The sequence below is a fragment of the Rhineura floridana genome, chromosome 10 (assembly GCF_030035675.1).
Source record: "Rhineura floridana isolate rRhiFlo1 chromosome 10, rRhiFlo1.hap2, whole genome shotgun sequence".
NCBI classification, from domain to species: Eukaryota; Metazoa; Chordata; class Lepidosauria; order Squamata; family Rhineuridae; genus Rhineura; species Rhineura floridana.
Genome location: NC_084489.1, coordinates 90,486,604 through 90,511,507, shown reverse-complemented (window position 1 = coordinate 90,511,507; position 24,904 = coordinate 90,486,604). Strand labels below are relative to the sequence as shown.

General features: G+C 45.8%; 1 protein-coding gene across 11 annotated transcripts in view; it reads right to left on the bottom strand.

The window, feature by feature from the left end:
• The window catches only part of LOC133365612 (GTPase IMAP family member 2-like), a 38,213-nt gene that overhangs the window by 6,467 nt on the left and 6,842 nt on the right, over positions 1–24,904 (bottom strand). For 5 of the 11 annotated variants that reach the window (XM_061587828.1, XM_061587829.1, XM_061587818.1 and 2 more), the window contains one exon: positions 24,145–24,169. In XM_061587828.1, coding sequence (XP_061443812.1) covers positions 24,145–24,169 — 25 coding nt within the window. Of the gene's footprint in view, positions 1–13,764; positions 13,827–20,607; positions 21,664–24,144; positions 24,170–24,904 lie in introns of those variants that run through there. The other 6 variants (XM_061587819.1, XM_061587820.1, XM_061587825.1 and 3 more) reach the window with 2 other exon arrangements.

Below are 24,904 nucleotides of genomic sequence, written 5' to 3'. Positions count from 1 at the left end.
GAGCTCGATGAATCCTTTATATGGCAGATTCCCATGAAAATTGCTGTTGTTTTCTCATATCCTACATTGGTGTGTTTTATCATTTTATCTGAGATGTTTGCACCATATACAGGAAAATATATAAGAGTTTAGCTAAAAAAACAGCACACCCATAAAATCAATTTGCAACAATAAAATCACATAAAAATTAAAAATGGCTGCAGATAGCAATGTATTAAAAGTCCAAACAAACAGAATTGCCCTTTCCTGGGAGCTGAAAGATCACAGAGAAGGCGCCCAGTGAGTGTCCTTGGGAAGTGTGTTCTGGGGCTGGAGAGACACCACTGAAAGGGAGTTGTTCTGTGTAGGCCAAGCACCTGGAGCAGGGCCTCTGGTGAGGTCTCTGTAAACTGGTAGGTTCCTGTGGGAGCAGGGACCTTCAGAGACCAGTCCTAAGCTCTAGAGGACTTTCCAGATTGGAACCAGCACTTTGAACTGGGCCTAGGAATGCAGTTCCACAGCCACCAGTGCAACTGCAGTTTCCAAATTGGCAATCTTTCCAATATTTGGGGCCTAAATAGAAGGAAACACTTTGCTCAGCGTGCAGGTTCAAAGCTTTAGTTTCTTAAACCAGAAAATATCACAAATTCATTAGAAAATGATTTCTAATTCCTGTTGGACAACATTCCTATCTAACACTGGACAGATTAATACTTATGGTATTAAGTATTATTTATAATGAATGCCCAGTCCTCACTGTGAGAGGAGCCAGCTTCCCATAGCAAGTTCATGGTCTGGTCACTCCCCTCTGAGTTGATGTTTGTTCCCCATTCCATGCCCCAAATCAGAGGTTTAAATACCCTTCATCGACAGTCCAATCTAACTAGCCAAACTATTATGCTTGGCTAAGCTTTATGTTGTTACAACTAGCAGGCCCTGTTATAGTTTATTATGGGTGAACATTCCTAGGAAAAAATCCCCTTAAGATCCATTTAACTCCCCTTGTTCTTCTAATGGTCAAGTGAGCACAGCACCACAAACCTTGCAATATAGCATACACACCAGACAAACCCAGAAAGTGCCCTTTAGGGATCTTTCCTTGCATGCTAAAGCTACATGGCTACATTCACCTGGGAGCGAGCCCCACTGAACTAAATAAGACTTACTTCTGAGTAATCACGTATTAGACAGCGCCTCCAATTAAAGGGGACACTTCCAAATACTACAGAGGTGCATAATGTGTAATGAGCCCTGTGAACTCTGAGCCATGGCTTCAGGGAAATGAGGGTTCACAACGGGGGTGTGTGATGTTCCTATATTAATGTATATATGGTAAGTGTTGGTTGTTTAGAAGATACATGGTAAGTGGAGTGAAAGAGGAGGGGGAGTGAATGGGCAGTAGAATGCTAGATGATTGGCTGAGTGTTTAAAATGGCTGAACGTATAAAAAGAAGAGTGAGAGTGGAATCTGGGAGGTGATGAAAGTGAGTGGGTTGCTTTGGTGGGTTTTTGAGAGAGTTGTTTGTCAGGAGAGCGTGGAGAAGGAGAGGGGTGGAGTTTGGATTAGTATTGAGTAAAACCATATGCTTATGTGCCTTAAGAAGAAATCTTGTTAATCTTGTTAGCTTTGTTATCTTTAATAAATACTTAATTTGGTTTACCAAAGGCCTGATCCTTGGCTGGGGTTTCACAGACCAGAAGGGAGGGTAAGGTAATGGCCAAGGCTGAAGGGGAACTGTAACAAATGGTGGCAGCGGTGAAGAGAATAACAATACCAGTATTCAGAGTCTCTGAGAATACTAGTATTGGGACATTACTGGTGGTTGCCTAGCAGGGGGATCTGTTGAGATCTGTGCTAGAGCGGGGAGAGAAACCACAAAAAAGGACAGTCCGGACTGGTGGAGTCCCTGGTGGTGCCTAGAGACAGGCAGTAACCACGAGCAGGTAGGAACCTGACAGGGAGAGCCAGGGAAGGACGCCTCACATGTGGTGGCAGTAGCGGTGGGATACGAACCAAAGAGAGTCCCAAAGACACGTGGTGACAAAGGAGACTACGTCACAGGTGTTGGCTGTAGCGGTGGTACAAATACTAGAGAATCCCTAACAGTGGTGTGACAAACAGAAATAACACAACAAGATTACTTGTGAGAGTGACTGGCAAAGAGTGTGTGGCAAAGAGTGAGTGACCATGGCTGAATATATAAAAATGAAAAGAGAGGAGCTGGTGGAGAAGTGCATAACATTCAATTTACCTCAAGAGGGTAAAGGGGTAGATGAATTGAGGGTAGCACTTATAGGATTTGCTACTGCCCAGCAAAAACAACCTGTCAGAGAAGAGACCCCAGAAGGATACTTAAGCAATCCCGCTTATATAGAGTATTTGAGAGAGAAGTTAAGATGGGAGGCTGAGGAAAAAGACAAGCAGAGGGAGTTGGAAGCTGAGAGAATGAGATTGGGGTTTGAGGAGAGGGAGAAGCAACGAGCATTGGATGCTGAATTACAAGTAGAAAAGTTAAAATTTGATAGAGAGAAATTTCACTCTGAGGAGACAAGGAAAGAGAGAGATGGAGCAAAAATAAAAATTACTCCAAAGGACTTTGCTGTCTATGAGCCTGGTCAAGATCCTCAAATTTATCTCACAACCTTTGAAAAGGCAGCTCAATTGTGGGGGCTACCTGAAGATAAATACATGCAGTATTTATCAAACCTGATTAAAGGGGAATTGGCTGAGGTATACCAATATTTCCCCTCAGACAGGCCCGTCACCTATGCTGAATTCAAAGAAGCAGTGTTTAAAAGATTCAGACTGGGGCCTGATCATTTTAGAAAGCTTTTCAGAAACTGCCAGATACAGACAGGGAGGTCTTTCGTGGAGCTGGGGGCAAAACTGATGGACATATTTGGGAAATGGCTGACAAGTGCAAAAGCTCAGTCTGTGGAGGAGGTGAAAAACCTCATGATATTGGATCAATTATACCATCAGTTACCACCAGAAATAAGGCTCCTGGTCAAAGACCGTTCCCCTACATCGGTGCAGGAGGCCGCAGAGATGGCGGATCACTTCGCCTCCAACAGAACTGGCTGGGTGGGAAAAACATTAAGAGATTTTAAACCCAGACCATATAATGCTGGCAGAAGGGATGTGGTACCACAGAGAGTGAGTCCTCCAGTAAAATCTGAAGGGCACAGGACACCCCAGAGTGGATCTGTGTACCCTAAAAGTGAGGAGAAATTATGCTACAAATGTGGTAGACCGGGGCACCTACGTTTTCAATGTGAGGTTGCCAACCCCATTAGTAATCCTGCTCAGACAAGGGCAGTGAAAACAAAGCCCAAGGCTTTAGAAACAGCGAAAAAGGTTCAGTTCTGCCAGATAAACTGGACAGAAGTAACAGACCTTGATTCAAGTCTGAGAGAGGAAGTGAGTGTACAAGGGGCAAATTATTGGGCATTGCTTGATACTGGTGCCGCTCAGACATTACTGAGGCCAGATTTAATAAAATCTGAGGTAATATTACCTCAGGAAACTGTGACTATCCAAGGAGTGAGGGGTCAACCAGAAAGTTTGCCTGTGGCCCTGGTGGAAATGACTTGGAGAGGCCGAGAGGGCCGATATAAAGTAGGCATTAATGCCCAGCAACAAGAACCAGTAATACTGGGAAGAGATGTAATGGGAGCCCAAGGAAAGATCTATGTAGTGACCAGACAGCAAATTGGCAGAGAAAAAGAAGCCATATTAAGGGGGGCTGAAACAAACAGGGTGGAATCTGTTAACCAGCCTCAGGTCACCATAGCAACCACTAGCAGGCCTGCTGAAGGAGACAAACTGTATCAAGTGGTCTCTGATAATAAAGAAGCAGATCAATTCAGGGAAGAGCTGCATAAAGATATAAGTTTGAAGCAGATAAAGAAACAAGCTCTGACCCAACAGATTCCTTTCACTGACAAACTGAGGAATCAAGTTGTGTGTGAGAATGGGATTTTATATAGACTGTGGATGCCCGCTGAGAGAAAGGATGAATGTGAAACAGTGAAGCAATTGATAGTACCTAGCAAATACAGAACCAGATTGCTAGAGGTAGCCCACGATGTCCCATGTGCAGGACATCTGGGAATAAAAAAGACCAAGAGGAGATTGGCAGCACACTATTATTGGCCAAACATCTCCAAAGATGTAAAACAACATTGTCTATCTTGTGGAATATGCCAAAAGGTGGGAAAAAGTGGAGTAAAGACTAAGGCACCCTTAAAGCCCCTTCCTATAATTGGACAACCCTTTTATAGAGTGGGAATAGATTTGGTGGGCCCTTTTTCCAAACCCACAAGGCATGGCAAGAAATATCTATTGGTGGTGGTGGATTTTGCCACCAGGTACCCAGACGCAGAAGCACTAAGATCTGTAGAAGCCCCTGTAGTGGCAGAGGCTTTATTAAAAATCTTTATGAGGCTGGGTTTCCCTCATGAAGTGCTGACAGATCAAGGCAGTGTATTCATGGGAGAAGTGATGCAATGTATGTGGAAATGTTGTGGTCTAAAACATCTAAAGACCACTACTTACCATCCCGCCACTAATGGTTAACAGAGAGATTCAATGGCGTTTTGAAGGGCATGATCAGAAGCTATGTTCAAGATCACCCACAAGACTGGGATGAACGGCTGGGATGCTTCTTATTTGCATACAGAGAAGTCCCTCAGGAGTCAACAAGCTTCTCACCCTTTGAACTCATGTTCACTAGAAAAGTGAGGGGACCTTTGGAACTATTAAAAAATTCATGGGAAGGAACCCTGGGAGAGTACAAAACATCTGTAGTAGATTTTGTATTGGAATTCCGCAATAAATTAACATCAGTGATGGAGGTGGTGGAAAAGAATTTGAGTCAAGCACAGGAGAAGCAACATTACTGGTATGACAGAACAGCCAGGGAACGTGTGTATGATGTGGGAGATATGGTTATGGCGTTCATACCCAGGAAACATGACAAATTACAGGCTAACTGGGAAGGACCATATACCATCAGAGAAAGGCTTGACACAGTGACATATGTAATCACCACAGACGAATTAAACAAAAGCAAAGTGGTTCATGTAAATATGTTAAAGCCTTACCATACCAGGGATGCACAGGTGTTGCAAGTTACCTTATTCCCTGAGGGAAGTGGGCCTGAACTTCCAGATTTGGTACAGGAAAGCAAAGACAAAGGAGGGGTAGATCAAGTGGAATGGTCAGAGGAGGTGAAGGAGGAAGTAAAAGAAGAGATTCTGAGAGTTTTGAAAACGTATTGGAATCTCTTTAGTAATAAACCTGGCCGAACCAGTATAGTTATACATTCCATTGATACTAGAGAGCATGCCCCAGTCAGATCTGTACCGTGCTGTGTGAATGGGAAAGTTGTGAGTGAAGTAATCTGTGTAGGACATGGGGTGGGGAGTGGGAAAATCACCCCCTTATGGAGCAAGGTAGAGGCAGTGCAATTGTGGCCTATCCCCTTGCATGAATTGACCAAGAAGAAGTGTTCTGAGCGTGTGGTATGGACGGATGAATGTCAGAAGGCTTTTGATCTGCTGAAGCAAGCCTTGTGCCAAGGACCCATATTAATAGCACCAGACTATGAGAAACCATTCATCGTGGCTACAGATGCGTCGGACCTGGCGCTGGGAGTCGTCTTGCTACAGGAGAGAGAAGGCACCAGACATCCAGTGGCGTACCTGAGTCGCAAGCTGACGCCGAGGGAGAAAAACTATTCGTCGGTCCAGAAGGAGTGCCTAGCGGTCGTGTGGGGACTGAACAAGTTGCGCCCATACGTGTGGGGACGAAGATTCACAGTGGCTACGGATCATCGGGCCTTGTTATGGTTGCAGACTATGAAAAACCATAACACTATGCTGCAGAGGTGGTCCTGGGCCCTACAGGACTATCAAGTGGACTTCCAGTTCATCAAAGGCAAGGACAATGTACTGGCCGATGGACTTTCCAGGCAAGTGGCTGGGACTGCAGTGATGTGACCAGACGGAGGAACAAAGAAAGACATTTTCCCCATAGAGACTTTTATTTGTTAACGCGACGTATAAATCCTGGAACAGGAATAATACTCTGCTGTTGTTTTAAGGGGGGGGAAATGTGATGTTCCTATATTAATGTATATATGGTAAGTGTTGTTGTTTGGAAGATACATGGTAAGTGGAGTGAAAGAGGAGGGGGAGTGAATGGGCAGTAGAATGCTAGATGATTGGCTGAGTGTTTAAAATGGCTGAACGTATAAAAGGAAGAGTGAGAGTGGAATCTGGGGGGAGAAGAGAAAGAGTGGGTTGCTTGGTGGGGTTTGAGAGAGTTGTTTGCCAGGAGAGAGTGGAGAAGGAGGGGGGTGGAGTTCGGATTAGTATTGAGTAAAACCATATGCTTATGTGCCTTAAGAAGAAATCTTGTTAATCTCGTTAGCTTTGTTATCTTTAATAAATACTTAATTTGGTTTACCAAAGGCCTGATCCTTGGCTGGGGTTTCACAGACCAGAAGGGAGGGTAAGGTAATGACCAAGGCTGAAGGGGAACTGTAACAAATGGTGGCAGCGGTGAAGAGAATAACAATACCAGTATTCAGAGTCTCTGGGAATACTACTTTAGGACATGACTGGTGGTTGCCTAGCAGGGGGATCTGTTGAGATCTGTGCTAGAGCGGGGAGAGAAACCATAAGAGAGAGCGGTCCGGACTGGTGGAGTCCCTGGTGGTGCCTAGAACATAAGAACATAAGAAGAGCCTGCTGGATCAGGCCAGTGGCCTATCTGGTCCAGCATCCTGTTCTCACAGTGGCCAACCAGGTGCCTGGGGGAAGCCCGCAAGCAGGACCCGAGTGCAAGAACACTCTCCCCTCCTGAGGCTTCCGGCAACTGGTTTTCAGAAGCATGCTGCCTCTGACTAGGGTGGCAGAGCACAGCCATCATGACTAGTAGCCATTGATAGCCCTGTCCTCCATGAATTTGTCTAATCTTCTTTTAAAGCCATCCAAGCTGGTGGCCATTACTGCATCTTGTGGGAGCAAATTCCATAGTTTAACTATGCGCTGAGTAAAGAAGTACCTCCTTTTGTCTGTCCTGAATCTTCCAACATTCAGCTTCTTTGAATGTCCACGAGTTCTAGTATTATGAGAGAGGGAGAAGAACTTTTCTCTATCCACTTTCTCAATGCCATGCATAATTTTATACACTTCTATCATGTCTCCTCTGACCTGCCTTTTCTCTAAACTAAAAAGCCCCAAATGCTGCAACCTTTCATCGTAAGGGAGTCGCTCCATCCCCTTGATCATTCTGGTTGCCCTCTTCTGAACCTTTTCCAACTCTATAATATCCTTTTTGAGATGAGGCGACCAGAACTGTACACAGTATTCCAAATGCAGCCGCACCATAGATTTATACAACGGCATTATGATATCGTCTGTTTTATTTTCAATACCTTTCCTAATTATCGCTAGCATGGAATTTGCCTTTTTCACAGCTGCCGCACACTGGGTCGACATTTTCATCGTGCTGTCCACTACAACCCCGAGGTCTCTCTCCTGGTCGGTCACCGCCAGTTCAGACCCCATGAGCGTATATGTGAAATTAAGATTTTTTGCTCCAATATGCATAATTTTACACTTGTTTATATTGAATTGCATTTGCAATTTTTCCGCCCATTCACTCAGTTTGGAGAGGTCTTTTTGGAGCTCTTCGCAATCCCTTTTTGTTTTAACAACCCTGAACAATTTAGTGTCGTCAGCAAACTTGGCCACTTCACTGCTCACTCCTAATTCTAGGTCATTAATGAACAAGTTGAAAAGTACAGGTCCCAATACCGATCCTTGAGGGACTCCACTTTCTACAGCCCTCCATTGGGAGAACTGTCCGTTTATTCCTACTCTCTGCTTTCTGCTTCTTAACCAATTCCTTATCCACAAGAGGACCTCTCCTCTTATTCCATGACTGCTAAGCTTCCTCAGAAGCCTTTGGTGAGGTACCTTGTCAAACGCTTTTTGAAAGTCTAAGTACACTATGTCCACTGGATCACCTCTATCTATATGCTTGTTGACACTCTCAAAGAATTCTAATAGGTTACTGAGACAGGACTTTCCCTTGCAGAAGCCATGCTGGCTCTGCTTCAGCAAGGCTTGTTCTTCTATGTGCTTAGTTAATTTAGCTTTAATAATACTTTCTACCAGTTTTCCAGGGACAGAATTTAAGCTAACTGGCCTGTAATTTCCGGGATCCCCTCTGGATCCCTTTTTAAATATTGGCGTTACATTTGCCACTTTCCAGTCCTCAGGCACGGAGGAGGACCCGAGGGACCAGTTACATATTTTAGTTAGCAGATCAGCAATTTCACCTTTGAGTTCTTTGAGAACTCTCGGGTGGATGCCATCCGGGCCCGGTGATTTATCAGTTTTTATATTGTCCATTAAGCTTAGAACTTCCTCTCTCGTTACCACTATTTGTCTTAGTTCCTCAGAATCCCTTCCTGCAAATGTTAGTTCAGGTTCAGGGATCTGCCCTATATCTTCCACTGTGAAGACAGATGCAAAGAATTCATTTAGCTTCTCTGCAATCTCCTTATCGTTCTTTAGTACACCTTTGACTCCCTTATCATCCAAGGGTCCAATCGTCTCCCTAGATGGTCTCCTGCTTTGAATGTATTTATAGAATTTTTTGTTGTTGTTTTTTATGTTCTTAGCAATGTGCTCCTCAAATTCTTTTTTAGCATCCCTTATTGTCTTCTTGCGTTTCTTTTGCCAGAGTTTGTGTTCTTTTTTATTTTCTTCATTCGGACAAGACTTCCATTTTCTGAAGGAAGACTTTTTGCCTCTAAGAGCTTCCTTGACTTTGCTCGTTAACCATGCTGGCATCTTCTTGGCCCTGGCGGTACCTTTTCTGATCTGCGGTATGCACTCCAGTTGAGCTTCTAATATAGTGTTTTTAAACAACTTCCAAGCATTTTCGAGTGATGTGACCCTCTGGACTTTGTTTTTCAGCTTTCTTTTTACCAATCCCCTCATTTTTGTGAAGTTTCCTCTTTTGAAGTCAAATGTGACCGTGTTGGATTTTCTTGGCAATTGGCCAGTTACATGTATGTTTAATTTAATAGCACTGTGGTCACTGCTCCCAATCGGTTCAACAACACTTACATCTCGCACCAGGTCCCGGTCCCCACTGAGGATTAAGTCCAGGGTTGCCGTCCCTCTGGTCGGTTCCATGACCAACTGGTCTAGGGAATAGTCATTTAGAATATCTAGAAACTTTGCTTCTTTGTCATGACTGGAACACATATGCAGCCAGTCTATTTCCGGGTAGTTGAAGTCACCCATTACTACCACATTTCCTAGTTTGGATGCTTCCTCAATTTCATATCTCATCTCAAGGTCTCCCTGAGCATTTTGATCAGGGGGACGATAGATCGTTCCCAGTATTAAGTCCCTCCTGGGGCATGGTATCACCACCCACAATGATTCTGTGGAGGAGATGCAGATCTTAAGAGTCAGATTGATTGGTGGCAAGCTCTGAACACCTTGCTAAAGCTTTCAAAAAACCTCTTGTTCACATTTCACTAGCCTGCAAATCTACACAAGCTATTCGTGAGAGCTGTACTTAAGCCACTCAACTCCAATCCAATATCTCATCCTTGTGACCCCTGTACACTGTATCATCTGTGTGTATCTCATGGAGAAAGCCACCTTTGATTGAAAGTACAATGACAGCAGGAAATGCAGCTATATCGAACCTTAGATTTCAGGGGCAGGCCCTAGTAACATCATGGGGTGGGCCCTAGTGATGTTATGGGGTGGGTCCCAGTGACATCACAGGATAGGGCCCAAGAGTCTCTGGATAAAATCTGGAGACCTAGTAACACTATGCTATTCATCATCTTTATGAAGCCATTGGGAGCAGTCATTAGGAGTTTTTGAGCAAGGCATCATCAGTATGTTGATGACATGCAGCTCTATTTCTCCATAACATCTGAAAGTGCAAGCGCTGGGCTGGTGCTTGGATGTTGTGGTTCTCAATAAACTGAGCTTGAATCCTGGAACGATGGAGGCCTTGTGGGTGGTTCACATATCTGGGGATAGGCCACCTGCCTCTTAAGGAGCAGGTATGCAGTCTGGGTGTACTCCTTGATCCATCTCTGTCACTAGAGGCTCACGTGAGCTCTGTGGCCAGGAGTGCTTTTCACCACTCTGGCTGGAATGCCAACTGTGACTGTTCCTGGACCATGACAGCTTGACCACAGTGATCCATCCATAGGGAACATCAAGACTTGATTACTTAATGCACTTTATGTGGGGCTGCCCTTGTACCTGGTCTGGAGGCTTCAAGGAATGCAGAGTGCAGCAGCCAGATTGCTCACAGGAGCACATTACTGGCAACATGCTCTTCTCCTGCCGAGAGAGCTGCACTGGTTGCTGATTTGCTCCCGGGTCAGGTTCAAGGTACTTGTGTTAATTCCCAACGTCCGAAACAACTTGGGTCTGTCTAATTCCTGATGCTGCACCTTGATAACTGGGTTCTTCTGATGTGACACTTTTGGTGGTCACACATGCCCCTGAGGTTCAGTTTGCTTTCATGAGCCTTTAATGTGGAAGACTGTGCCCTGTGTAACTCCCTGCCACTAGAGTTTGATAGGAACCATCCCTCTCTTCTTTCAGATGTTTTTTGAAAGCTATATTGTATTGCCTATGCAGTTTGAATTATCTCTTTTCAACCTATCTGTATTTATTGACTGGTTTTCTTAATGATATTTTTTATGCTTGGTTTCACTGATTTTGTTTTTATATGTTGTGTATCATCGTGATGCATACTTAGGAAAGTGCAAATTACAAATAAATAAATAGGGAACATTGATATGATTCCTCAGCTGAACCCACAGGAGTGTAATATTTCCTATGTAGGGAGATTCTCACTTAGCAACTCATAGTTAGCCAACTGCTAAGTGTGTGTGTGTGTGGGGGGGAAAGCCTAAAAGAGGCATCTGCAGGACTGCTAGATGACAACATGACATTGTTCCCAGGTGATTTCTGTAGGGTGGAAATGGTTGGTGCTTTTAAGAAAAGCTTTCATTGTCACCAATAGGAGACCAGGGTTCGAGTCCCCACACAGCCATGAAGCTCACTGGGTGACCTTGGGCCAGTCACTGCCGCTCAGCCTCATGAAAACCCTAGTCATAGGGTCACCATAAGTCGGAATCGACTTGAAGGCAGTGCCCCTGGTAAACCTCCCTCTCCCTCCCTCCCTCTCCATTTTGACTCTATTTCACCCCTGCAAAACACAGAAATGATACCCCCAAAATTAACCATCTGTTAATGGAGTGGTGAAATCATGGAGGGAGGACATTTTAGCTCAGCCCAAGAATAATCTTTGGTTTCTGTTTCAGAAATTCCATTTTCCCTTTTTCATTCTTTCAGGTGGCCAGATTGAACTATCTTGGTTTCCACTGACATCTGTATTCTCCAAATTCTGCATTGTTTGGTGGTCCATTGGGATGTCTTAGCAACTCCGCAACAAATGGCCTACTGGTTACAAATTAAAAAGGAAATCCTGTGCATTTCAGCTCAGAAATTAGCCCAATGTAATTCTATGGGGAGTTCTCCCAAGTAAATGTATAGAATTGCAGCCTAAGCCCACCTGTTGACTTCATCTCAACCAAATTTCTCTCTTCTGACTTCCTGCCTAGTTTGAAACTGTTTGTCACTTAGTAGCTGTGGAAATAGATATTTTCTCATGCAGCAATCATCCTCATAAACACATTACAGGCGGGCCCCGCTTTATGGTGTTTTGCCTTTTGGCGTTGCGCTAATGCGGCGGCTTTCAATTCCGGAAAGTCCCCGCTTTAAGGCGCTTGTTCCACTTTTATGGTGGTTTTTTTCATTGCGTGCCATTTTCACGTCATTTTTGCGCAACGTGCATCATTATTTTCAATGGGTTCCACTTTTTGGCGGTTTTCGCTTTTCGGCAGCAGTCCAGAACGGAACCTGCCGTATAAGTGGGGCCCGCCTGTATTTACAAATGGAAAGGTTTCGAACCGGGCAATAACTGAAAGGGATATTCCAGTAATAAGCCTCTTTTCTTCTTGAGGAGCCACTGACCAGCCACACAATGGCAACTTCTCTGTGATGACCTTTCTGTGGCGATTCATAAGAACATAAGAAGAGCCTGCTGGATCAGGCCAGTGGCCTATCTAGTCCAGCATCCTGTTCTCACAGTGGCCAACCAGGTGCCTGGGGGAAGCCCGCAAGCAGGACCAGAGTGCAATAACACTGTCCCCTCCTGAGGCTTCCGGCAACTGGTTTTCAGAAGCATGCTGCCTCTGACTAGGGTGGCAGAGCACAGCCATCATGGCTAGTAGCCATTGATAGCCCTGTCCCCCATGAATTTGTCTAATCTTCTTTTAAAGCCATCCAAGCTGGTGGCCATTACTGCATCTTGTGGGAGCAAATTCCATAGTTTAACTATGCGCTGAGTAAAGAAGTACTTCCTTTTGTCTGTCCTGAATCTTCCAACATTCAGCTTCTTTGAATGTCCACGAGTTCTAGTATTATGAGAGAGGGAGAAGAACTTTTCTCTATCCACTTTCTCAATGCCATGCATAATTTTATACACTTCTATCATGTCTCCTCTGACCCGCCTTTTCTCTAAACTAAAAAGCCCCAAATGCTGCATGGGTTTCTATGTTAACCCATAGAAAACTCTGTCAGGGCCTGCTAGTTGTAACAACATAAAGTTTATCCAAGCATAATAGTTTGGTTAGTTCGATTGGACTGTCAATGAAGGGTATTTAAACCCCCGATTTGGGGCATGGAATGGGGAACCAACACCAACCCAGAGGGAACTGACCAGACCATGAACTTGCTGTGGAAAGCTGGCCCCTCTCACAGTGAGGACTAGGCATTCATTTTAAATAATACTTAATACCGTATGTATTAATCTGTCTAGTGTTAGATAGGAATGTTGTCCAATAGGAAATCATTTTCTAATGAATTTGTGATAGTTTCTGGTTTAAGTAACTAAAGCTTCAAACCTGCACACTGAGTAAAGTGTTTCCTTCTGTTTAGGTCCCAAATACTGGAAAGACTGCCTCCTTCCCTACAGGCCCTCTCGGGTGTTGAGATCACCAGAGGGGGCCTTTTTGGTAGTTCTGCCACCCTCGGAAACTTAGGGGAGGGGTGGCACGGGAGAGGGCCTTCTCTTTGGCAGCCCCTAAGTTGTGGAAGAGCTTGGAAAACGTACTTTTTTGAACTACAACTCCCACCAGCCCAATCCAGTGGCCATGCTGGCTGGGGCTGATGGGATTTGTAGTTCAAAAAAATAACTTTTCCAAGCTCTGGTGGAACTCTCTCCCCACTGAGGTGTGTCTGGCAACTTCACTGTACAGTTTTAGGTTAATGCTGAAGACGCACCCTGGCCTTGGACATCTGAGACATGTATCTTTAGGACCCACCCTATTTGGGGATTTTAGGTTTTTTTAAAATAGTTTTAAATGTCATGTTTCAGAATTGTTGTAACCTGTCCTGGAACCTTTGGGGAAAAGGTGAGTAATGAATGATTACGGTGGTGATGATGGGGTTGCCTGTCTGCCACTCAGAGAAACATAAACGATCTACTGGCATTTGCCAGGGAGGGGGTCTCTGCTAGAGGCAAGAGATTCCCCCGTCTCCCATACACACCTCCATGTTGGCATTCCACAAGCAATAGACACTTCATAGCAAATAAAACACAAGACTTTCAACCTCTGTGAGAATGATACAAAGTCAACTGGTTAAAGCCTTTACCTCTGATGACAGTAGCCATATTCACACAGCAAGGACCAGTCACAAGCCAATACTCAGGATTTCTGGATTAAAAACAAAACAAGTAAAAACCTGGTTAAGAAGTGGCCTGCCTAACGGAGACATTTATCCCTGCAAATGTTGCCAGGCAGAAAACAGAAATATTTCTCGTTTATTGAAACAAATGCTGATGAAAGTTAAAGAGGAAAGCACAAAAGCAGGATTACAGCTGAGTGTCAAGAAGACTAAAGTAATGACAGCAGAAGATTTATGTAACTTTACAGTTGACAAAATGGAGACAATAGTCAGGAAATGAGAAGAAGGCTAGGACTGGGGAGGGCACCAAGGAGAGAACTAGAAAAGGTCCTCAAATGCAAAGATGAACACTAAAGTCAGGATCATTCAGACCATGGTATTCCCAATTTCTATGTATGGATGTGAAAGTTGGACAGTGAAAAAAGCAGATAAGAAAAAAAATCAACTCATTTGAACTGTGGTGTTGGATGAGAGCTTTGTGCATACCACGGACTACAAAAAAGACAAAATAAAAAGACAAAGCGTCAAGGTGAGTTAAACAGCAGAGCGAGTTCGGCAGCAGGGCGAGGCCAGGGCCCCCCACTCTGCCCATCTGTTCCCTGACCTCAACTAAACCGCAGTCCCCAACCCATTGATGTAATAAACCTTAAACAAGACTATGCAGGTAAGAAGCCAGCAGGGGTGTGGGGGCTTTCCAGTGTATTGCACCGCCTGCAGCATGTATGACTATCTGCCTGTTGGACAGAAGTCGTTGGTGTGCTCTCGGTGCAATGAGCTCCTGGCTCTCCGGGAACGACTTCATTTCCTTGAGGCCAAGGTGGCGGACCTGGAAAAGCTGAGAGAGGCAGAGAGGTGTATGGAGGAGGCCTTCAGGGACATTACAGCTGTGTCCCACTCCAAGGATGATAGCTCTTCTGCTATAATGGAGAATGATGGTCTCAGGGAAGGAGAGCATCTAGCTGAGGAAGAGGGAAACGATCCCTTAGAAGGGACCCATTCCTTGGGGGATGAGCAGCTATCCTCTTGTGCGGAGGATATATCTCCAGGGGGTGGAGGGATCCTTGTAGTGGGGATTCGATCATTAGGAACATAGACAGTGGGGTGTGTGATGGGCGTGCAGACCGCAAGGTGTTTTGCCCGCCTGGTGCGAAGGTTGCGGATATCGCCCATCGTTTAGATAGTTTGGTAGACAGTGCTGGGGAGGAGTCAGTGGTCATGGTGCATGTTGGCACCAATGACATGGGGAAATGCAGCCGTGAGGTCCTGGAAGCAAAATTTAGGTTGCTAGGTAGGATGCTGAAAGCCAGGACCTCCAAGGTGGCTTTCTCTGAAATGCTACCAGTTCCACGCGCAGGACCAGCCAGACAGGCCCAGCTTCGCAGTCTCAATGCGTGGATGAGACGATGGTGTCGGGTGGAAGGGTTTGGATTTGTTAGGCACTGGGGAACATTTTGGGACAAGTCGGGCCTGTACAAAAGGGACGGGCTCCACTTGAACCAGAATGGAACCAGACTGCTGGCACTTAAAATTAAAAAGGTGGCAGAGCAGCTTTTAAACTGACTGAGGGGGGAAACCCGACAGGAGCTGAGAAAGGTCCAGTTCGGAATAAACCTCCCCCCTGGGATAAAGACCAAAGAAATGAGGAAATGTTAAAAGGGGTAGGCCTAGAAGTAGGCATTGTGAGAGCAGGGGCACAGGATATAAATTCAGAAGAGCAAAATTACCACAGGCCTAACCACAAGTGCCAAAGACACTTGAAGAGAGACACTGCTTACAAGTGCCTGTACGCTAATGCTAGGAGCCTCCGAACCAAGATGGGAGAACTGGAGTGCTTGGTCTTAGAGGAGAGCATTGATATAGTGAGCATGACCGAGACCTGGTGGAATGGAGAAAACCAGTGGGATACGGTTATCCCTGGATATAAACTATATTGGAAGAACAGGGAAGGACGTATTGGTGGCGGAGTCGCTCTATACGTGAAAGAAGGCATTGAATCCAGCAAGCTCGAAACCCCAAAAGAGGCAGACTCCTCCACAGAATCGTTGTGGGTGGTGATACCGTGCCCCAGAAGGGACTTAATACTGGGAACGAGCTATCGTCCCCCTGATCAAAATGCTCAGGGAGACCTTGGGATGAGATATGAAATTGAGGAAGCATCCAAACTAGGAAATGTGGTAGTAATGGGTGACTTCAACTACCCGGACATAGACTGGCTGCATATGTGTTCCAGTCATGACAAAGAAGGAAAGTTTCTAGATATTCTAAATGACTATTCCCTAGACCAGTTGGTCATGGAACCGACCAGAGGGATGGCAACCCTGGACTTAATCCTCAGTGGGGACCGGGACCTGGTGCGAGATGTAAGTGTTGTTGAACCGATTGGGAGCAGTGACCACAGTGTTATTAAATTAAACATACATGTAACTGGCCAATTGCCAAGAAAATCCAACACGGTCACATTTGACTTCAAAAGAGGAAACTTCACAAAAATGAGGGGATTGGTAAAAAGAAAGCTGAAAAACAAAGTCCAGAGGGTCACATCACTCAAAAATGCTTGGAAGTTGTTTAAAAACACTATATTAGAAGCTCAACTGGAGTGCATACCGCAGATCAGAAAAGGTACCGCCAGGGCCAAGAAGATGCCAGCATGGTTAACGAGCAAAGTCAAGGAAGCTCTTAGAGGCAAAAAGTCTTCCTTCAGAAAATGGAAGTCTTGTCCGAATGAAGAAAATAAAAAAGAACACAAACTCTGGCAAAAGAAATGCAAGAAGACAATAAGGGATGCTAAAAAAGAATCTGAGGAGCACATTGCTAAGAACATAAAAAAAAATCTATAAATACATTCAAAGCAGGAGACCATCTAGGGAGGCGATTGGACCCTTGGATGATAAGGGAGTCAAAGGTGTACTAAAGAACGATAAGGAGATTGCAGAGAAGCTAAATTAATTCTTTGCATCTGTCTTCACAGTGGAAGATATAGGGCAGATCCCTGAACCTGAACTAACATTTGCAGGAAGGGATTCTGAGGAACTGAGACAAATAGTGGTAACGAGAGAGGAAGTTCTAGGCTTAATGGACAATATAAAAAGTGACAAATCACCGGGCCCGGATGGCATCCACCTGAGAGTTCTCAAAGAACTCAAATGTGAAATTGCTGATCTGCTAACTAAAATATGTAACTTGTCCCTCGGGTCCTCCTCCGTGCCTGAGGACTGGAAAGTGGCAAATGTAATGCCAATCTTCAAAAAGGGATCCAGAGGGGATCCCGGAAATTACAGGCCAGTTAGCTTAAATTCTGTCCCTGGAAAACTGGTAGAAAGTATTATTAAAGCTAAATTAACTAAGCACATAGAAGAACAAGCCTTGCTGAAGCAGAGCCAGCATGGCTTCTGCAAGGGAAAGTCCTGTCTCAGTAACCTATTAGAATTCTTTGAGAGTGTCAACAAGCATATAGATAGAGGTGATCCAGTGGACATAGTGTACTCAGACTTTCAAAAAGCGTTTGACAAGGTACCTCACCAAAGACTTCTGAGGAAGCTTAGCAGTCATGGAATAAGAGGAGAGGTCCTCTTGTGGATAAGGAATTGGTTAAGAAGCAGAAAGCAGAGAGTAGGAATAAACGGACAGTTCTTCCAATGGAGGGCTGTAGAAAGTGGAGTCCCTCAAGGATCGGTATTGGGACCTGTACTTTTCAACTTGTTCATTAATGACCTAGAATTAGGAGTGAGCAGTGTAGTGGCCAAGTTTGCTGACGACACTAAATTGTTCAGGGTTGTTAAAACAAAAAGGGATTGCGAAGAGCTCCAAAAAGACCTCTCCAAACTGAGTGAATGGGCGGAAAAATGGCAAATGCAATTCAATATAAACAAGTGTAAAATTATGCATATTGGAGCAAAAAAATCTTAATTTCACATATACGCTCATGGGGTCTGAACTGGCGGTGACCGACCAGGAGAGAGACCTCGGGGTTGTAGTGGACAGCACAATGAAAATGTCGACCCAGTGTGCGGCAGCTGTGAAAAAGGCAAATTCCATGCTAGCGATAATTACGAAAGGTATTGAAAATAAAACAGCCGATATCATAATGCCGTTGTATAAATCTATGGTGCGGCCGCATTTGGAATACTGTGTACAGTTCTGGTCGCCTCATCTCAAAAAGGATATTCTAGAGTTGGAAAAGGTTCAGAAGAGGGCAACCAGAATGATCAAAGGGATGGAGCGACTTCCTTATGAGGAAAGGTTGCAGCATTTGGGGCTTTTTAGTTTAGAGAAAAGGCGGGTCAGAGGAGACATGATAGAAGTGTATAAAATTATGCAAGGCATTGAGAAAGTGGATAGAGAAAAGTTCATCTCCCTCTCTCATAATACTAGAACTCGTGGACATTCAAAGAAGCTGAATGTTGGAAGATTCAGGACAGACAAAAGGAAGTACTTCTTTACTCAGCGCATAGTTAAACTATGGAATTTGCTCCCACAAGATGCAGTAATGGCCACCAGCTTGGACGGCTTTAAAAGAAGATTAGACAAATTCATGGAGGACAGGGCTATCAATGGCTACTAGCCGTGATGGCTGTGCTCTGCCACCCTAGTCAGAGGCAGCATGCTTCTGAAAACCAGTTGCCGGAAGCCTCAGGAGGGGAGAGTGTTCTTGCACTCGGGTCCTGCTTGCGGGCTTCCCCCAGGCACCTGGTTGGCCACTGTGAGAACAGGATGCTGGACTAGATGGGCCACTGGCCTGATCCAGCAGGCTGTTCTTATGTTCTTATGTTCTTATGTTCTTAAAGTTTTAACCTGGCACCGAAAAGATAGCAATGTTGGCGCCAGGCGTACCTCATCAGGGAGATTGTTCCATAGTTCGGGGGCCACCACTGAAAAGGCGTTTTTTCTTGTTGCCACCCTCCGAGCTTCCCTATGGGTAGGTACCCGGAGGAGGGTCTTCGATGTAGAGCATAGTGTACGGGTAGGTTCATATCGGGGGAGGCGTTCCACCAGGTATTGTGGACCCGCGCCGTATAAGGCTTTATAGGTTAAAACCAGCACTTTGAACCTGGCCCGGAAACATATAGGCAGCCAGTGCAGGTAAGCCAGAATTGGTGTTATATGATCGGAACGCCTAGTCCCTGTTATCAATCTGGCCGCCGCATTTTGTACAAGCTGCAGCTTCCGGACCGTCTTCAAAGGCAGCCCCACATAGAGCGCATTGCAGTAATCTAACTTCGAGGTTACCAGAGCATGGACAACCAAAGCGAGGTTCTCTCTGTCCAGATAGGGGCGTAGCTGGGCCACCAGCCGGAGTTGGTAAAAAGCATTCCGTGCCACCAAGGCTACCTGAGCCTCAAGTGACAGGGATGGGTCTAAAAGAACTCCCAAGCTATGAACCTGCTCCTTCAGGGGGAGTGTAACCCCATCCAGAACAGGTCGAACATCCACCATCCGGTCAGGAGAAGCACCCACTAACAGCTCCTCAGTCTTGTCTGGATTGAGCCTCAGTTTATTAGCTCTCATCCAGTCCATTGTCGCAGTCAGGCATCGGTTCAGCATATCGACAGCCTCACCTGAAAAAGATGAAAAGGAGAAGTAGAGTTGCGTGTCATCAGCATACTGATGGCAACGCACCCCAAAACTCCTTGGGGAAGCCTGGCTGGGGGGTGCGGAGGGGTGGGATGGTGTGCTCCTTCAGTGCAGGGAAGGCATTTGTGAAAGACTGCCCTGGACCCTGCAGGACTGACTCCTCCCCTTACTGTCCTGTCCAGAGTCAGGGAAACGAGACGGAGGCAAGGTTTGTTCTAATTCTCATTTCATTCATGTGATGGACACATCCAAAGCGGTGCGCTTCATAAACCTGTCTACCCTGACTCACTACTTTCCCTAACTAGCCTACCTAAACAGTCTCTGCAGCGTGTGGGGAGAGCTGACTCAGCAATAGAGTCGGGGAGGGCACCTGCTTAAATAGGGAAGGTCTTCTCACGTAAACGATGGCTCCTCTGGAGTTCCACCCTCTGAAAGTCCATCTTCTTGCTTCCTCTCACGCGTGGCAAGGGGAGGCGAGCCTCCGACTGCCCATCTGACAGCGGGGCTTCACTAGATGACAGTTCGACCTCAGGAGGCAGGAAGCAGGTTGGCAGGGAAGCGTTTGACATGCCAGAAGGGGACTCCGGTGCAGGTGGGATTGGCGCATGTGAATGGCTGCTTCCCAACGGCTCAAGCAGGGATCTCGCAGGTGGGGCTGGACCTGCCTCGATGGGGGTGCCGGCCAAAGAAGTCTGTGAGCTGACAAAGTCCCCCCCTCCTCCAACACCCCCAGGGACATCTTCCTCATCTGACTCCTCTCCCTGATCTAGCTCCCCGTGAACCTGGAGTGCAACACTCACTGTCTGAACAGAGAGGGAAGTTCCAGTCCTGCTGGGGTCTGCTTCCCTGGGGCATTGCCTGCAGGGAACATGCTGGGGAAGTGGACCCCTGAAGCCTTTTCCTCCTGATGCCCTGCCCACTGACAGCCTTGGATTGCTCTGACAGCCCCACCCGTCCTGGGGCTGTCACCACCTGGTTCGGCCAAGTCCAAAGCCCCCAAAATCGACCCAATTTGGTTTGGGCAAATCTGGTGCACAGCCCTATTTTTAACTTTGCAAAAAAAGAGGTGTATAAGTTATGTATAGTGTAGAAAAAGTGGGCAGGGAGAAGTGTTTCTCCCTCTCTCAAGACACTCGAACTCGTGGACATCCCGTGAAGCTGAATGTTGGAAGACTGAGGCCAGAGGAAAGAGAGGACTTCTTCATACAGCACATAGTTAAAACTGTGGCGATTCGTTCCCACAAGAGGCAATGATGGCCACCAACTTGGATGGCTTAAAAAGAGGGTTAGATAGATTCATGGAGGACAGGGCTATCAATGGCTATCAAGAGTCACAATGACTATGTTTATTTATTTATTATACTTGTATACCGCCCCATAGCCAAAGCTCTCTGGGCGGTTTACAGTAACTGAAAACATTAAAAGAGATACAATTCAAACACATATTTTAAAAACAATTTAAAATACAATTTAAAATTTAAAACATTATAAAACACATACTAAATGGCTGGGAGAAGAGGAAAGTCTTGACCTGGCGCCGAAAAGATAACAGTGTTGGTGCCAGGTGCACCTCGTCAAAGAGATCATTCCATAATTTGGGGGCCACCACTGAGAAGGCCCTCTCCCTTGTTGCCACTCTCCGAGCTTCCCTCGGAGTAGGCACCTGGAGGAGGGCCTTTGATCTTGAACGTAGTGTACGGGTAGGTTCGTATCGGGAGAGGCGTTCCATCAGGTATTGTGGTCCCAAGCCATGTAAGGCTTTATAGGTCAATACCAGCACCTTGAATTGAGCTCGGAAACATACAGGCAGCCAATGCAAGCAGGACAGAATCGGTTTTATATGTTCGGACCATCTGGTCCCTGTTACCAATCTGGCCGCTGCATTTTGCACAAGCTGCAGTTTCTGAACCGTCTTCAAAGGCAGCCCCACGTAGAGTCCATTGCAGTAATCTAATTTAGAGGTTACCAGAGCATGGACAACTGAAGCCAGGTTATCCCTGTCCCGATAGGGACGTAGTTGGGCCACCAACCGAAGTTGGTAGAAGGCACTCCGTGCCACCGAGGCTACCTGAGTCTCAAGTGACAGAGATGATTCTAGGAGAACCCGCAAGCTATGAATCTGCTCCTTCAGGGGGAGTGCAACCCCATCCAGGACAGGTTGGACATCCACCATCTGGTCAGAAGAACCACCCACTAACAGCATCTCAGTCTTGTCTGGATTGAGCCTCAGTTTATTAGTCCTCATCCAGTCCATGGTCGCAGCCAGGCACCGGTTCAGCACATTGACAGCCTCACCTGGAGAAGATGAAAAGGAGATATAGAGCTGCGTGTCATCAGCATACTGATGGCAACGCACTCCAAAGCTCCGGATGACCGCACCCAATGGCTTCATGTAGATGTTGAACAGCATGGGGGACAGAACTGACCCGTGCGGAACCCCATACTGGAGAGTCCAGGGTGCCGAGCAATGTTCCCCAAGCACCACCTTCTGGAGGTGACCTGCCAAGTAGGAGCAGAACCACTGCAATGCAGTCCCTCCTACTCCCAACTCAGCCAGTCTGCCCAGAAGGATACCATGGTTGATGGTATCGAAAGCCGCTGAGAGATCAAGGAGAATCAACAGAGTCACACTCCCCCTGTCTCTCTCCCGACAAAGGTCATCATACGGGGCAACCAAGGCTGTTTCTGTGCCAAAACCAGGCCTGAAACCCGACTGAAATGGATCCAGATAATCGGTCTCATCCAAGAGTGTCTGGAGCTGGCCTACAACCACACACTCAAGGACATTGCCCAGGAATGGAACATTTGCTACCGGCCTATAGTTAAGATTTTCTGGGTCCAGGGAGGGTTTCTTCAGGAGTGATCTCACTACCGCCTCTTTCACATGAGGGACCACCCCGTCGCAGAAAGGCATTAATCACCTCCCTGGCCCAGCTGGCTGTTCCATCCCTGCTAGCTTTTATTAGCCAAGAAGGGCAAGGATCCAGCACAGAAGTGGTTGCACGAACCTGTCCAAGCACCCTGTCAATGTCCTCAAGCTGCACCAACTGAAACTCATCCAAGAAATTGGAACAAGACTGTGCTCTGGATACCTCGCTTGATTCACCTGCTATAACACTGGAGTCTAAGTCCTGGGGGATGCTAGAGATTTTGTCCTGGATGTGCCTAGCAAATTCATTACAGTTGGCCTCAGATGCTTCTACCATGTCCCTGGGGCCAGAGTGTAATAGCCCCGGACAATTATGAAGAGCTCTGAGTCGGCGGCAGATTGATGATTTGATAGTGGCAGCAAAATATTGGTTTTTTGCTGCCCTCAGTGCCCCTAAATACAGCTTACCATAGGCACTTACCAGCGTATAATTGCATCCGTCGGGAGTTCGCCTCCACCTCCGCTCGAGCCGTCTCCTATCTTGTTTCATCGCTCTCAGCTCTGGGGTATACCATGGAGCCGTACGAGCTCTACACAGGAGAGGGCGCTCAAGAGCAATCATGTCAACCGCCCGGGTCATTTCTGTATTCCACATTCAACCAGGGTTTTGACAAGAGTGCCAGCCCTATCAGCCGGAAAACTCCCCAGAGCCCTTTGGAAACCATCCGGATCCATTAGTCTCTGGGGGCAGACCAACTTAATAGGTCCCCCACCCTTGCAGAGGGGAAAAGCCACTGTAAGTCTAAACTTCAGCAAGCAGTGATCTGTTCATGACAGAGGGACTGATGTAAGGCCCCCCACATTCAGATCACCAACTCCATGTCCAGTTGCAAAAACCAAATCTAGAGTATGCCCTGCTACATGTGTTGGGCCAATGGCATATTGGACAGTCCCATGGTTGTCATGGAGACCATGAAATCCTGAGCCGCCCCGGATAAGGTGGCCTCGGCATGGATGTTGACATCCCCCAGAACCAACAGTCTGGGGGATCTCAACAGTACACCCGAGACCACCTCTGTCAGCTCAGCTAGGGAGTCTGTTGGGCAGCGGGGTGGGCTCATGCCCCTGAGGTCTGCTCCTCCATCAGCAGGGCAAGAGGTTTTAGTGCAGAAGCACCCGCTCTCTGAAATTCCCTCTGCATGGATGTTGGGAAAGTGGCAACAGTAGTCTGGCTTCACTAAAGCCCTTTTTGTTGGAGCAGGTTCTCTCTAAAGTTGTTGTTTACGGCTAATTTTATCCACATTAGGAATTTATATTGCTGTCCACCTGGGAGGATATTCTCTTTATTATTATCTGGCATACAAATTTGTACAAATAAAATAAAACCAATTGGAATAGGGATGGAAGGATCTTTCCATTCTGGTTTTCTCAGTTCCTAATTTTTTCCAATTTTCAGTTCTCCACATTTCTGCAAAAATTTGCAATTTAAAAAAGAAATTCTCTTGAAAATTCTTCAGCATTTCAGTGTGACTTTCTCCCAAGAAACACTTTTGTGTAAGCAGCTGACTTACATACACATTTTTGCAAGCAATTTCTCCTAATATAATGCATTTTGTATGTTATTTTCACTCATATTTTCATTTTTATCCACCCTTTCCCCTACTATATGCATTTTTGTAAACATTGGTTGGTTGGCAAACTGGACTGCAAAATTCAGATAAGTGAGAATTTCAAAGGATGCTCATGTTGTTTCACAGGGTGTGGAACTGATCAATTTGGCTTTAATTGCAAACTGAATTGAATTTCTCACCCATCCCCAGATTAGAGCAGATAAATGCTTTTGAGACACCAGCCAAGCATCTGCACAGAGTTGTCACCAGAGAGCCCTATTTTGTTTTATTCCTTACCGTGTCCATTCCCGTCCATTGCTCCCTGAAAGACATGCAAGGAAATACTGTTTTAAGACACAAGCGCCCTTCAGTACACCGTGCAAAGCAATCATTGAGGAATGTGATAGCCTCACCAGACAGGCTGAATGCTGAGGAAATACTTTGGGTAAAGATATGCAGCATTTGTTGCCCACGCAAAAATATAACAGCACTGAAACATACCACAACAGCTGCTATTGCAAGAGAGAGGGAGTCCCTCTGTGACAGGGTCATGTGGCAAAACATGCACCTGCCACTTGCAAATATTCAGCTAAATAGGCTCATAAGGATACTTCACTTTTAACATTGCACAATTCTTAAGCATTCCTTCCCCTACAGCAAGTGTTTCCCAAACAGTGGACTGGGACCCACCAGTGAACCACAAATCACTTTCTGGCAGGCCTGTGAGCCAGTTTGCCCAGTGGCCTACTAACTTACCTACCCAGTCCCTTGGCTATGCCACAGCCCCCTTCCTTTTTACCACTAAAATACACTTATTATTTCTTCTCTAAATAAACAATATGCTTATCCATAACAGAAGATGTTAACAGAGAACAAAATTAATGATTAAGGCCCATTACAATATTGATTTTGCAAAGTACCTAATAAAGGATATGGTTCCACATTATCTCATGTTCTGCTTCTCCAGTACAAAATAAAAAGATTCAATTTTTCAATAAATTGGTCATTAGCTTGTCTTTTCTGCAGTCCTAACCAGAATTGTCCATTTGATCCTATA